This window comes from Salmo salar, chromosome 09, assembly GCF_965601325.2.
Source record: "Salmo salar chromosome 09, fSalSal1, whole genome shotgun sequence".
Classification (NCBI taxonomy): Eukaryota; Metazoa; Chordata; class Actinopteri; order Salmoniformes; family Salmonidae; genus Salmo; species Salmo salar.
Window position 1 is genome coordinate 78,245,602 of NC_138299.1, and position 15,506 is coordinate 78,261,107.

Consider the following 15,506-nt stretch of genomic DNA (forward strand, 5'->3'; position numbering starts at 1 on the left):
CATTCCAGGTGACTACCTTATGAAGCTAGTTGAGAGAATGCCAAGAGTGTGCAAAGCTGTCATCAAGGCAAAGTGTGGCTATTTGAAGATTCTCAAATGTAAAATATATTTTGATCGGTTTAAAACTTTTTTGGGTTACTGCATGATTCAATATGTGTTATAAAAAATAGTGATGTAAAAAATAGTAAAAATAAAGAAAAACCCTTGAATGAGTAGGTGTTCTAAAACTTTTGACCGGTATTGTATATTATTTTGGCATTAATTCTTGTCACATATCAGTTTGCAAACAATGTAAAGAAAATATACACTTCCGTTCAAAAGTTTGGGGTCACTTAGAAATGTCCTTGTTTTTGAAAGAAAAGCACATTTTTTGTCCATTAAAATAACATTAAATTGATCATAAATACAGTTTAGACATTGTTAATGTTGTAAATGACTATTGTAGCTGGGAACGGCAGATTTTTTATGGAATATCTACATAGGCGTACAGACATCACTCCTGTGTTCCAATGGCATGTTGTGATAGCTAATCCAAGTTTATCATTTTAAAAGACTAATTGATCATTAGAAAACCCTTTTGCAATTATGTTAGCACAGCTGAAAACAGTTGTTCTGCTTAAAGAAGCAATAAAACTGGTCTTCTTTAGACTAGTTGAGTATATGGAGCATCAGCATTTGTGGGTTCGATTACAGGCTCAAAATGGCCAGAAACAAAGAACTTTCTTTTGAAACTCGTCAGTCTATTTTTGTTCTGAGAAATTAAGGCTATTCCATGCGAGAAATTGCCAAGAAACTGAAGATCTCGTGCAATGTTGTTTACCACTCCCTTCACAGAAGAGCCGCAAACTGGCTCTAACCAGAATAGAAAGAGGAGTGGGAGGCCCCGGTGCACAACTGAGCAAGAGGACAAGTACATTAGAGTGTCTAGTTTGACAAACAGACGCCTCACAAGTCCTCAACTGGCATCTTCATTAAATAGTACCCGCAAAACACCAGTCTCAATATCAACAATGAAGAGGCAACTACAGGATGCTGGCCTTCTAGATTTACACATTTTTGGCTACTACATGAATCCATATGTGTTATTTCATAGTTTTGATATCTTCACTATTATTATACAATGTAGAAAATAGTAAAAAGAAAGAAAAACCCTTGAATGAGTAGGTGTGTCCAACCTTTTGACTGGTACTGTAACTATTCACACCCCTGAGTCAGTACTTTGTATACTGAACCAAAATATTAATGCAACATGCAACAATTTCAACGATTATACTGAGTTATAGTTCATATAAGGAAATAAGTCAATTGAAATAAAATTGTTAGGCCCTAATCTATGGATTTCACATGACTGGGAATACAGATGAATGGCATGACAATGGGCCTCAGGATCTCATCACGGTATCTATGTGCATTCAAATTTCCATTGATAAAATACAATTGTGTCTGTTGTCCGTAGCGTATGCCTGCCCATACCATAACCCCACCACCTTGGGGCACTGCTCACAACGTTGACATCAGCAAACCGCTTGCCCACACGATGCCATACACGTGGTCTGCGGTTGTGAGGCCGGTTGGACATACTGCCAAATTCTCTAAAATGACGTTATGGTAGAGAAATTAACATTCAATTCTCTGGCAAAAGCTCTGGTGGACATTCCTGCAGTCAGCTTGCCAATTGCACACTCCCTCAAAACTTGAGACATCTGTAGCCTTTTATTGTTCCCAGCACAAGGTGCACCTGTGTATTGATCATGCTGTTTAATCAGCTTCTTGATATCCCACACCTGCGAGGTGGATGGATTATCTTGGCAAAGGAGAAATGGTCACCAACAGGGATGTACAAAAATATTGTGCCAAAAATTTGACTGAAATAAGCTCTTTATGCGTATGGAACATGTTTATGATCTTTTATTTCAGCTCATGAAACATGGGACCAACACTTTACATGTTTCTATTTTTGTTCAGTGTAGAAGCACTTTTTTTATTATTGTTTTTTTATTTTTTTATTATTATTATTATTATTATTATATATATTTTTTTTAAACATCTTTGACTCTTTCTGGGTCCCGTGTGGCTCAGTTGGTAGAACATGGTGTTTGCAACACCAGGGTTGTGTGTTCGATTCCCACGGGGGACCAGTATGGAAAAATATGTATGAAATGTATGCACTCACTACTGTTAGTCGCTTTGGATAAGAGCGTCTGCTAAATGACTAAAATGTAAAAAAATGGGTAAGTCTCTAAGAGCTTTGCACACCTGAATTGTACAATATTTGCACATTATTCTTTTAGAAATTCTTCAAGCTCTGTCAAATTGGTTGTTGATCATTGCTAGACATCCATTTTCAATATTTTACATAGATTGTCATGCCGATTTAAGTCAAAACTGTAACTAGGCCACTCAGGAATATTCAATGTTGTCTTGGTAAGCATCTTCAGTGTATATCTGGCCTTGTGTTTTAGGTTATTGTCCTGCTGAAAGGTGAATTTGTCTCACAGTGTCTGTTGGAAAGCAGACTGAACCATGTTTTCCTTTAGGATTTTACCTGTGCTTAGCTCTTTCCCATTTATTTTCATCTTAAAACACTCCCTAGTTCTTGCCGATAACAAGCATGCCCATAACGTGATGCAGCCAACACCATGTTTGAAAATATGAAGAGTGGTACTCAGTGATGTGTTTTATTGGATTTACCCCAAACATAACACTTTGTATTCAGGACATAAAGTTAATTTCTTTGCCACATGTTTTGCAGTTTTGCTTTTGTGCCTTATTGCAAACAGGATGCATGTTTTGGAAAAATAGTATTCTGTACACGCTTCCTTCTTTTCAATTTGTCACTTCGGTTAGTATTGTGGAGTAACTACAATATTGTTGATCCATCCTCAGTTTTCTCCTTTCACAGCCATTAAACTCTGTAACTGTTTTAAGTCACCATTGATCTCTTGGGGAAATCCATGAGGGGTTTCCTTCCTCTCCGGCAATTGAGTTAGGGAAAAAAACGCCTGTATATTTGTTGTGACTGGGTGTATTGATACACCATCCAAAGTGCAATTAATGTTAATCACTGTTATTACACACAGAGTGAGTCCATGGAACTTATTATGTGACTTGTTAAGGAATTTTTTTACAACGAGCTCCCACAGTCTCACGTCAGAACTAGACGTTCATCCATGTTTCTCAAACGTCACATTTCAAAGTTGTTCCAAACGTCAAATTTCAAACTGATTGGTTACTTCTCTCTATCGTTCCAAGGTTAAGTATTGCGAGCATCCTAAAACGTTGCAACAGCAATACGAATTTGATTTAGTGACCCAGACATTCCTGACCTACAACATCTGGAGCTCATACTTGTATCCATATTTCACAGTGACGATAACAACACAGAATTGTTACTACCCAGTCTAATTCAGAGCTTCAGAAACTCAACAATGATAATGAATAATGAATTTGAGGATTATAGTGGCCTAAGTCTATTACTGGTGCACTGAGATGGTTCTTAGTTGTAGCACTCCTTAGTGTCGCTTTGGCTAGGCTATTAAAGCAATATTTTCTACATTTATGAATTCTGGATGTAAATCTAGCAGCATTACATGTAACAGTGACTGGACCTTAGTTTGAACTATCTTGCTAGACAGGTTCCCACAGTAGCATGGGATACCATCGGTGAGTGGACCACTTAATCCAATCTTAGTCTACACCGGAATGGATTGTAGGTTTGCATTGTTTGGTTTCTTTGAGAGAGAGGAGACATTTTGTCTCTGTTGGTCTCCATTGGTCTACCTCCAACTCTCCATCACCTTTTGAGAAAGTGGGTGTCTTTACTTTTTGGTGGTGTTGTAAATTTGGCTGACACAGTCTTGGATTCAGACACTGACGATGATTCCTGATGCCTGTGGAAATGTAATCTGTCTTCAGACATGAACTCAGAAATCGTAAGGTTAGGCATTAGAATGGTTAGGGTTAGGGTTAAGGTTTGGGATAGGCTTAAAGAAAAATATATAAAAACAGAGTCAGATGCTTACTCCTATCTCGCCCATCCACCATCCCTGTCCACAACGCCCTAGCAAAACCAAAGCCTACTTGAAGGTCACAGTACTCACTGTTGCCCATAGTGGCTGGTTTCCATGTCATCTGCTAACGTTGAATACTGACCTGACTGAATTTTTACTCCTGAACTTATTTAACAAAGGGGCTTAATACTCACTGACTCCTGACATTTCAGCTTTTCTTTTTTAATTAATTTGTGACATAAAATCTAAATGTAATCCATTTTAAATTCAGGCTGTAACACAACAAAAGGTTGAATAAAATGTGCAAGAAGTCAAGGGGTATGAATACTGTAGGATGTCTGATAGTTTGGTCTGATTTTGTGCTTAAGGGTTGATCATTTTTACCTCAGAGTGTTGTGATCAATCTGCCAGATCTGGCTTGTGTGATTAATAATGCTTTGTGGCAGAGGAATACTCTCTTGCGGAGTGAGGGTGTTGTCCTTGGAAACAGATTCTCTCATCAGCATATTTTGTTTCCATCTCTCTCCTCTGGAGGGGGCCTGAATCTGCCCTTCACAGTCACACTGTCAGACACAGAAGGAGAGGAAAGGAGGCGATCTGCGGCTTGGGACACACACACACAGGCACACAAGCACACTCAGCAGCTTGCAATCAGGTTTCAGTAGTGACATAGCTTAGCGATGGCAGTCAGTAGATGGAGACCATGCTGAGTCCACTGTCTCTGCAGTACCCTCTTACACCAATAGAGGTCCCAGTACTACTGTCTCTCTCTCTCTCTCGCTCTCTCTCTCTCTCTCTCTCATCTTGTCCTGGCTGCAAGCTGCAGTGCTCTTGGCACTGAGACAGAACCCCACCGCCCCTTTGATTTTCTCTCGCTCTCTGTGGCACAGATTCTAATACGTTTAGTTCCTGAAAAACATCTCTCTCCCTCCTGTTCCTCACAACATGGCATATATTGTACCTATCAAGTAATCCCCTGGTCGATTGACGCACCGGTGAGTCAATCTCAGTTACATAACAAAAAAGATCCCCATCAAAATCCATCAGTTTAAGATAGATTTATGTTTATTTTTGCAAGGGATGAGTCTCAATCCACCACATCCGCCAGTCGCACTTCCGGATCTGCGGTGAAAGGTGACAGAGCCATCGCGAAAATCGGACTTCTCACGTAAACGTCTGTAGCATTGAACAGAATGACCTAGAAAAAAGTGTCAGGAGACTCGTCTGAAGTTGGTACAGTCGATGTGCCAACTTCTGATTGTATTTGTCACATGCGCCGAATACAACAAGTGTAGACTTTACCGTGAAATGCTTACTTACAAGGACTTAACCAACAATGCAGTTTTAAGAAAAATGTAATGTAAAGTTAAGTAAACATTTTCTTAATGAACTAAAATAAAAATAATAAATGTAACAATAAAATAATAAAACGAGGCTCGAGTCAATGTGCGGGGGTTCAGGTTAGTCGAGATAATTGAGGTAATTTGTAAATGTAGGTATGGGTAAAGTGACTATGCATAGATAATAAACAGCGAGTAGCAGCATCGTAAAAAAAGGGGGTGGGGTCAATGCAAATAGTCTGGGTAGCCATTTGATTCGCTGTTCAGGATTCTTATGGCTTGAGGGTAGAAGCTGTTAAGAAGCCTTTTGGACCTAGACTTACTGCTTGCCGTGCGGTAGCAGAGAGAACAGTCTATGACTACGGTGTCTTTGACCATTTTTATGGCCTTCATCTGACGGATTCCGAGCCGTTTGGACTACAAACTAATGGACCCCACTGTGGAACGGGGAGATTCTCACGAACACTATGGTGTTCTCGGTTTTACACTACGGCCCCCACAAGTGTCACAAAACTCGTCTGAATGTAACTGTACTGGTTAAAACAATGAGTGAAGGTCTGAAGGTAGTTTTACGCCTACCCTTAAAAAGGAGTTAAATATGTGCACATAAATATCTATATATATGCTGAGTTTTTTTTATATCTCCTAGATTTAGGACTGACACTTCAAAACCTTGTTTAGTAGTACAGGCCAAAATCAATATTTTAAATGTTAGAATGGATTCATCTCCATCATTGAGCATTTTATTTAATTCTCCGTGATGGTCTGGATATTCTGAAAATAAAATGTTGATATAAAATTGTGATTTTGTAGCTAGATTATCAGCACTTCTATTCTATTTATTTCATGGTTGCCAGCCTCTCCTGCTATAACCTAAATCATTTTCTCTGAGGAAATTGATGTTTTGTCATTTTCTGTCTGTCGATGCAGATTCTTTATCGCTCTGGCCTTTCCCCCTTGCAACACAGACACTGTGATTACTGTCTTCCTACACAACAGCATGCAGGCATTTCCATGTGTAAAATAATGAAAGATCGAAAGAGAGAAATATATTTTTGGTATTTTCCTAATTTCTTTAATGTATTTTCTAAAAGCAAACGTCCTAGAAGGACATGTTGTATGTTGTACCCTATTTTATCTGCGTCGTATGGCATCAATAGTCATGTAAAAGCCACGTGTCTCACTGGGTGGCCTAAACACTAAGTATTAACTTAGTAGTTCAATAAAAACACATGTTGTCTGTGTGTCTGCATGGTGAACAGTAGGCGACTCAGAGCTCGGACCCCGTCTGGTGTGGCGAGAGTGAGGCGGGACATGTATGAGGTCATCACTCCTTGCCCTGAGCACACCAGACGAGACAGCAGCTGACAATAACAAAGAAATACTCTCAGAGAGAGAGAGAGAGAGCGGCTCCAGCCCAGACACTCATTCAGACTCTTCCCCAAGCCCAGTCAGTCCCGGTCCCAGTCGTGTGTGGGAAATCTGACTCACAAACGGCGGTCTTCCCACATGGGATAACAGACGCTTAGGGAGTGAAAGGATGGCTTTTAAACAGGGACGATTACTGTGTATTATTAATAGAGAGGGTTACTGGAGAGCGTTTTATTAATATGTCCGCCATCTTGCATAATGGATGGTGAGAAGGTAGTTAATATTCCACTTTTCAAAAAGGCTCCTCTATTTCCAAAAAGTGATGATAGGGCGCGTCAGAGTTCTCCCTTTATCTGCTGTCGAGCTCGCCTGTTAGTCTCTCTCCCTTCTCTATCCTCCTGCTCCCCTGTTCCTTGTCTCTCCCCTCCCCCTCTCTCTTCCTGCTCCCTTTCTCTCTCTGGGGTGTTTTTTTAGAGAAGACAGGACAGTGTAGTGTAGAGGCAGAGGCAGCAGCGGAGACATTAGCTCCTGTGTTTCCACTTCAGACGTTCCGGTGCCCCTCGGCCACAGCTCTCCCAGCTGGAGCAGCGGATGTCACAGAGAGATGGGGGTAGAGGAGGGAGGGGATGGAAGGGGGAAGAAGATGTGAAACAGGAGAGAGGGGGGATAGATGCTCTGAGGAGGGAAATGCGAGGAAGTTGGGAGGGGGAGAGAGAGGGGGTGGTGAGAGTGAGGTGAGAGTGGAATGTTTACTGTTCCTTTTTATTGTTTATTTCACTTGTGTATATTATCTACTTCACTTGCTTTGGCAATGTTAACATATGTTTCCCATGCCAATAAAGACCCTTGAACTGAATAGAGTGGGGAAGGGTAAGAGTAGACACAAGAGAAAGATGGGATAGAGGGAGACAGAGAGAGGGATCAATTTAAGAGCATTAGGACGTGTTTGTTCTGGCGAGACATATGTCTGTCTCCGGAGAAGGAATTGAGATAACTTCATCTCGAGCCCCTTGAGTGAAAATAAAACAACCCACAGCTCTGTTGCGCGCAATGAACGGCGGGACAGATGGTACGGGACTCTTAACAGGTACAGAGAGAGATCAGTTACCTGCCTGTGTACAGCTCAATATACACAGAGAGAGAGGAGACAACAGAACGAGTTGGAAAAGGACAGGTATAAATCCGACGGCGTGTGCAATTGACGAGATAATAGTCTCCTATTTTAATCTCTTTCTCAAATTGCCTTAAACACAAAGCTTGCGCGCACCACCGGGAGAATCTGCTAAATGTCAGGAGCTCTGCTACTCGCATGCCTCTGAGACTCACGAGAACGGACTGACACGAGACCCACGCTGTCTCATCTCCACCGCGCGGACCCCGCCCGGACTGACACGAGACCCACGCTGTCTCATCTCCACCGCGCGGACCCCGCCCGGACTGACACGAGACCCACGCTGTCTCATCTCCACCGCGCGGACCCCGCCCGGACTGACACGAGACCCACGCTGTCTCATCTCCACCGCTGAGTTAAATAGGAGTTAGAAAAGGACAGTTGAAATCACAAAACGTCCATTTCAGCACAAAGGAAGAGTTCCCTCTAGGCCCATCGAACCTAACGGAAGTTCCGTTCCATCTCTGTTCTCTTCCGTTGTATCTCTTCAGCTCCCAGTTCACCATCCCCTCAGTCTGGCTTTGGAGTGTGAAGAAGAGTCTCTCAGCTATCTATCCATCCACTCCTAACAACGGTGTGACTCACCGCTGAGCGGCGTTCTCGCAGGCTGCCAGCGCCTTTCACAGCTGTAGGCAGAGGGGTCGGTGAAGGAGAGCTGGAGCCGCACTGGGAGAGGGAAGGGTTGTGTGGGCGCGTAGCGTGGCCCGGTGGCCGGGTGAATCAGGCTGGCACTGGGGCTTCTCTGAGGCCACATCCCAAATAAACAACTTCATGCTCAGTCTACCATACAGATATACCACTCAGGCTATACTTACTAACCTGAATGTTTGACTTATTCAGAGATAGATATACACAACAATGAATGACCAAAGGCAGTCTATCTAAGCCAATATTGTAATTTTGTTTTGTCTTTTTTTTTTTAACATGAATTGGGCTCCAGGTAATGCTAATATATCCCAGACAGTCTCCTTTTAGATTGCATAAATCCATATGATGAGACCAGCATCCAATGACATCCCCTTTTAGGTCACAATGTCCTTCCTAGAGGTGCTTTGAATGGCACTGCACTCACTGCATGACTCAATCAATTTGAATGGTGTGAAAGTCGATTGTCTAGCAAACTGGCTGTCTGAGTGTTATCTAACTATTGAGCTTTTCCAGAGGTAAAGGGCTCGGAGATGAGACGAGAGCCGCGATTCAATTCAGTATGAACCACTGCCGCTGGTGTAGAAATGAAATTACTGTCGAAAGATGCTCCCTCTCACTTTGTCGTTCTGGTCGCGTTTGGACTAGAGGCCCCCTCTTAATTGAATTGAATCCGATTTAAATTGGATTTTAATAGGGGTACATGGGTTCAGACTGTACTAATTAGGAGGAAAGTCTGAGCGGGATGATTTGGGCATTTAACGCTACTATCCGACCACCTGCGGACAGACATCCGCATATGAGACATGTCGGCCCCATGGGCAGATGTTTGAGGTGTTTGAGATATTGAGTCGAATTTAAATGAAAAACCAGCAAAGGCTTAACACCACTACAACATTTTATGAACATACGTTGGTTGTGCAATTATATTGTACTTGAAATGTATTGAACCCTCCTGTTGTGTTGTTTCATGTTAATTCATTACGTGTTCCTGGTCCAAAATGACCGCCCCATTATAGCTGATTATACATCCATATTAAAACATATATTATCACCTAATGTTGTGTTATATCTTTTTAGCAACTTAAGTTCTTGTGAACATTACAAGTTTTGAACTTCTATGTGCTATTTATGTTCTGTAGGCTTCATTGACCTGAGCTCATACAACTAGTTTTTGAGTAATAAAAGCATAATGTATGGATTATTTTGACTATAACAAATACTCAGATGAAACATATTGTGCTATTTATCACAGACTACTTTGTGTCAAAGTTTAACAAGGACTCTCTCCTCCTCACCAGTGTCATGATCAAAGATATGATCAAGAGCCTCACATACAGTATATCGTTTGGTCATTGTGCTGTCACTGAATGAATTGTGAGCAAGGCCTCAAAAAGGCTTTATATACCAGAGCTGCGAGAAAAGTTCTATATATTATTGAAACAATGTTGCGATTGTTTGTGAGAATGTCAACAGGTCTGTTTCCAGTGGCCGTGGGGGAAAGATTCTATTGGGGAAGGTTCCCGTGGGGGTTTCCTTGGAAGCCAAGAAGGGGGGTAAAGTGTGTGTGTGTGTGTGTGTGTGTGTGTGTGTGTGTGTGTGTGTGTGTGTGTGTGTGTGTGTGTGTGTGTGTGTGTGTGTGTGTGTGTGTGTGTGCGCGCGCTCAAACACACATGCATGTGGGGGTCTAGAAGAGGAAGTGTGTCCATCTAATGATTGGACATGTGGCTGAACTCAATTGGATACACTAATTATAGTCTCCACCATTCACTTCTAATGACCGGTCATTTTTGACCCGGAACACTACAAGTGTACAAAAGTTAAATAAAACACCTAAAATGTAATGAAAATCATCAAAATGTATTTTGTGTGTTCAGATGCCCTGTGTGGACAAAGTCATGGAACCTTATGACAATCAGATGAAATTAATTACATTTTTCAGAGAGAAAACTTGTAAATCGGTCCAATTCGACCGGAACACAGGAGGAGGGTTAATATAGCCAGTGTGATTGCCAAGTCAGAAGGGTCGGTGGCGCAGAATTTTCAAGAAATTAAAACACGTTACGATGTCTATAAAGCTGAGGTCCACTGTTTAATGGATTAATGACAGTATATCAAGGCGCCATGAGACAGGGCAGTGTGTCCATTAATGTCTGCCAGACTATTACATTACCATTACCTGGTGTGAACTGCCCCCAAAGCAATCTCTGAAACTGTCAGGAATTAAGGTGTCTGTAAAAGCCGTCCAAGCACTCATGGATTCAAAATCTTTTTGGGGGTGTTAAACAGTTAGCCCTAGTTGGTCTTTTACACCAGGTGGACATTTGTATTTGCTGAATTGTATTGGGCAATAGCTTAGATGTTTGGGGCAAGTGCGACTTTCGAAAGGAAATGGAGAACCGCTTGTCAACAAATCGACATGAGTTTAAATTCTTTGTGCTTTCCGCATCTACAGCGTGCGCGAGCTCTGTATTATTCCAGCAATTTGGGTCTGACAGAAGAGGGCATCCTAGTTTGTTTTGACAGATATGGCGAGGGGCTAAGTCTCGAGCATCTTGTTGGTGACCTGGTTCGTTTCGCCCGCTCACCCCGAGTTAACATGCTTCATATGATAACATATAGGCCTAAAGGGGGTGGTCCTGTGTACTGCGAGTAATATGATGCGAAACTGAAGCGGCAGTCAAGTACCCCTGTAGTCTTAATATACGATCAACCCAGCTGTCACTCCCAGGGCAATAAGTGAGAGGAGGGCGCGAGCAGCAATATTTCAGCACTATGGCTCGTGGGACAGCGACAGAGCGCTGGAGAGCCTTGTTTTGAGATTTCATTTTTTATTTTTGTATTGTTTTTCTCGTTCTATTGTCTCTGTTGGTTAACTCCATATTTTAATGCTCAGCCTGACTTGATTTGCACTGCCCTGTTGATTCCATTGAGGACAGAGCCTCTGTTCTCTACAATAATGCAAATATTTCAATAAACTGCCGTGATTATACTTAAAATGTAACGACTACTTTTATGATGATAATTGCTGCACAAATACATTTCATTTGTTAGTGAATTTATTGATCTATTTCCATAGACTTTTCGATTAAATATCCATTATTCGTTTTATTTTTATTTATTCTTTTGGGTCCAGAGCTTTGACTTAATGGCAGGTTTGGATCAATGAAAAGAGAAAAGTAATCGCTTGGGCGTACGGTTAAATCAGATCAGCAAAGTATCTGCCGCACACAATGAAAAGGGCGGTGGCACTCGCTCGCTCGCTCACTCTCTCTCCCTCTCTGATAAAAAAAACACAGCTTGCTCGAGCGCGCTCTCTTAAAAATAGAAAAACGACCGAAGGTTAAAAATAATGATGAATTGCAATACAATTATTGCTATTATTGCTATTCTCAAGGTATTAATGTGTTTTTTTCTTTTTATTTGACGTTGTTTTCAATCGGTGAAATGCAGCCAGTACGGTTTGAGAGCACTGCTCCCCCTCCCCCGCTTCCCACAGACACCATTGCACAGATAGGGAGAGAGGGAGGGGGAAGGAGAGAGAGGAGAGGGAGAGCGATAGTCAGCACCCGTGAGGGGAACAAGATTCAGCCGCGCGGAGAGAGAAGAGAAAAAAGCAGTAGCCAAACGGACAAAGGAAAACATGGATGTAACGGAAAAACGCTATTTAAAACAAGCACATGTACCGGAGAGGATGCTTTGGTCGTCCTGCACATAGTAGGGGGTAACTCAAGGACTCTTCCCCCCCGTTTTTAATGTTGCGTGTGGGGACGCATGGAAAGCTTTCTCTAATCCGTCTGCGGATCCTGCCTGCTTGCAATGGCTGTGGCGGTGCGATGCTGTTACAGCATAACTCAGAATGTGCCTTATACTTTTTATTTGGTAATTTTTGTACTCTGTGGCCTTACAAATGCACAAATACGATACACCATTCCGGAGGAGCTGGAGAATGGGGCTGTGGTCGGCGACATTGTTCGCGATTTGGGTCTGGACCTGCAAAAGCTCTCCTCCCGACGCATCAGAATCACCTCGGACAGCGCACGGAGATATTTCAACATAAATCATAAAAATGGCAAGCTGTCGGTAAGTGACCGCATCGACCGGGAGACGCTGTGTGAATTCAGTGGCACCTGTTTGCTCAACCTAGAAGTGGGGGTTGAGAACCCGCTCGAGGTGCATAATGTGGAGGTGGAGATTCTGGATGCGAACGACAACTCGCCACAGTTCCCCCGGGACGAGTACCAGCTGGAAATCTCAGAGTCCGCCATAACTGGGTCCCGGTTCCCCATCGAGGGCGCGCAGGATGCAGACGAAGGATCCAACTCAGTTCGCCTCTACCGGCTCAGCAACAATGAGCACCTCGCGCTGGACTCCAACAAGCCCGCGGCAAATAGCAAGAACATCCAGCTCGTGCTCAAAAAGCCATTTGACCGTGAGCATACACCATCTCATCAGTTAATACTGACTGCTGTCGATGGAGGCACCCCGGCGCGCACAGGTACAGCCAAAATCAACGTGCGTGTCCTGGATTCCAACGACAACGTGCCTGTGTTCGACAACTCCGTGTACAAAGTGAAACTGTCGGAGAACTCGCCCAAGGGCGCTCTGGTGATAAAGTTAAACGCCACAGACCGGGATGAAGGCACAAACGGGGATGTGTTTTACTCTTTCAGCAGTTACACCCCAGAGAGGGTGAGACAAATGTTCTCCATGGACACAGATACAGGAGAGATCAGAGTGAAGAAAAACATAGACTATGAGGAGACTAACTCGTATGAGATGTACATACAAGCTATGGACAGGGGTCCTTCTGCAGTGGTCGTCCACTGTAAAGTGGTGGTGGAGGTTTTGGATATGAACGACAACATTCCTGAAATTGTGCTGTCATCTCTTTCCAGCCCGGTCCGTGAGGATGCACGGGCTGACACCGTGGTGGCTCTGATCAGTCTTAATGACCGAGACTCCGCCCAGAACAAACAGGTGACCCTGGAGATCCAACCTGGTGTCCCGTTTAAGATCAAGTCCTTCCGGAACCACTACACCTTGGTCACCGCTGCGTTCCTGGACCGAGAGACCATCTCCACCTACAACGTCACAGTAACCGCCATCGATGGGGGAACGCCGGCCCTGTCTTCACACATGTCCATTAAAGTTGACGTGGCCGATGTCAATGACAACCCTCCCCGCTTCGAACAGACTTCCTACACGGTGTACATGATGGAGAATAATGCACCTGGGGCGTCAATGTGCGTTGTAAAGGCAATGGATGCAGACGCTGGGGAGAACGCTCGCATCACCTACACCGTCCTCAATGACAACAACCACGGCATCCCTGTGGCGAGCTACGTCAGCATCAAACCCGACACGGGAGAGGCCTATGCCCTGCGAGCCTTCGACTTCGAGAAGCTCAGAGAGTTCCACTTCCAGGTGAAAGCCCAGGATGGTGGCGTGCCGCCCCTCAGCCGCGTAGCAACAGTCTACGTTTACATCATGGACCAGAACGACCACTCCCCTAGGATAGTCCATCCTCCAGCCAATGGGACGCGGACCACTGAGACGCTGATGACGAATGCAGAGGCGGGGGCTCTGGTGACCAAGGTGGTAGCGTGGGACGGGGACGCAGGTCAGAACGCCTGGCTGGTGTACGTCCTGGAGCAGACCACCTCCGAGCTGGACCTGTTTAAAGTCCACGAGCACACGGGGGAGATACGCACCACGCGGCGTGTCAGCGAGGACAACTCCACCTCTTTCTTGCTGACCGTTCTGGTCCGCGACCATGGCCTCCCGCCGCTCTCCTCCACCGCCACCATCAATGTGCATGTCATGGAGCTGCCACCCAAGCTGACCCCCGACCCCAAACGCATTATCAGGCCTCACAGCCCGCTGCTGTTCTCCAACGTAACCCTCTACCTGATCGTGGCCCTGAGCGCCACCACCTTTGTGTTCCTGGTCACCATTGTGGTGCTGGCCATTGTCCGCTGCCACGCCTACTGCACCCAGCCCGGCTCCTGCTCGCCCTGCTGTGTGTCCCAAAAGAGTGTCCCCGAGGGGGGCACCTCAGCTGGTGGGGGTGGAGGGTCATTGGGTCGAGGTGGCGGTGGTGGGGGAGGTCAGGGTCAACCCAACAACAACGTTGCTCTGCGGCGAGACCTGAAGGTTGAACCTCACTACATCGAGGTGCGGGGGAACGGCTCCATGACCAAAACGTACTGCTATAAGACATGCATGACGGCCACGTCGGGGAGTGACACCTTCATGTTCTATAACACGGGTCGGCCCCACAGCGGCACCTGGAGCTCCGGGGGATACGTCACAAGCCAGAGTGGACAGAGCCAGATGTTTGTACGCAGGCTCAGCATGCCAGATGCAACCGCCATACAGGTGTGTGTGTGTGTGTGTGTGTGTGTGTGTGTGTGTGTGTGTATGTGTGTGTGTGTGTGTGTGTGTGTGTGTATGTGTGTGTGTGTGTGTGTGTGTGTGTGTGTGTGTGTGTGTGTGTGTGTGTGTGTGTGTGTGTGTGTGTGTGTGTGTGTGTGTCCTGTCATCCCATCCCAACAACACACCATCCACAATACACTGAGAAGCTATTCATGGCCTGTTGTTTTGGGATGTTTTAGTATTTGGGTTTTTCCCCACAGACAATGTTTTGTGGAACAGAGGTGTTTGCCATTTAGAATTCCAAGGAAGGTGAGGGATGTGTGAGGGCTTCCATCTTTTTTGTTGGGTTTATGCAATATTAAAGGGGAAATCCTCTTCATTAGTCCACTATTGATACAGTCACAACATCTTTTGCATGTCAGCAGTCAAGTTTTCAAGATATTGGACGCTGAAGAAGGAAAGTGTCACCGGCCACATCAACATTTTGCGTCATCGTGATGGTGTGGAAAGTTACACTTTGCTGCTTGAAGCCCAAATCCTTAAAAACTTGACTGCTGACATGCAAAACATTTTAGAACTGTATCATCAGTG

At 44.3% G+C, this 15,506-nt stretch overlaps 1 protein-coding gene across 6 annotated transcripts in view; it reads left to right on the forward strand.

Annotated features, from left to right (window-relative positions):
- Positions 1–15,506, forward strand: part of LOC106611843 (protocadherin alpha-C2) — a 199,269-nt gene that overhangs the window by 136,688 nt on the left and 47,075 nt on the right. The window contains exon 1 of one of the 6 annotated variants that reach the window (XM_014212444.3): positions 11,824–14,918. The exons of the other annotated variants lie outside the window; for them this stretch is intronic. Coding sequence (XP_014067919.2) covers positions 12,357–14,918 — 2,562 coding nt within the window. The 5' untranslated portion in view covers positions 11,824–12,356. Of the gene's footprint in view, positions 1–11,823; positions 14,919–15,506 lie in introns of those variants that run through there. 6 annotated transcript variants of the gene reach the window in all.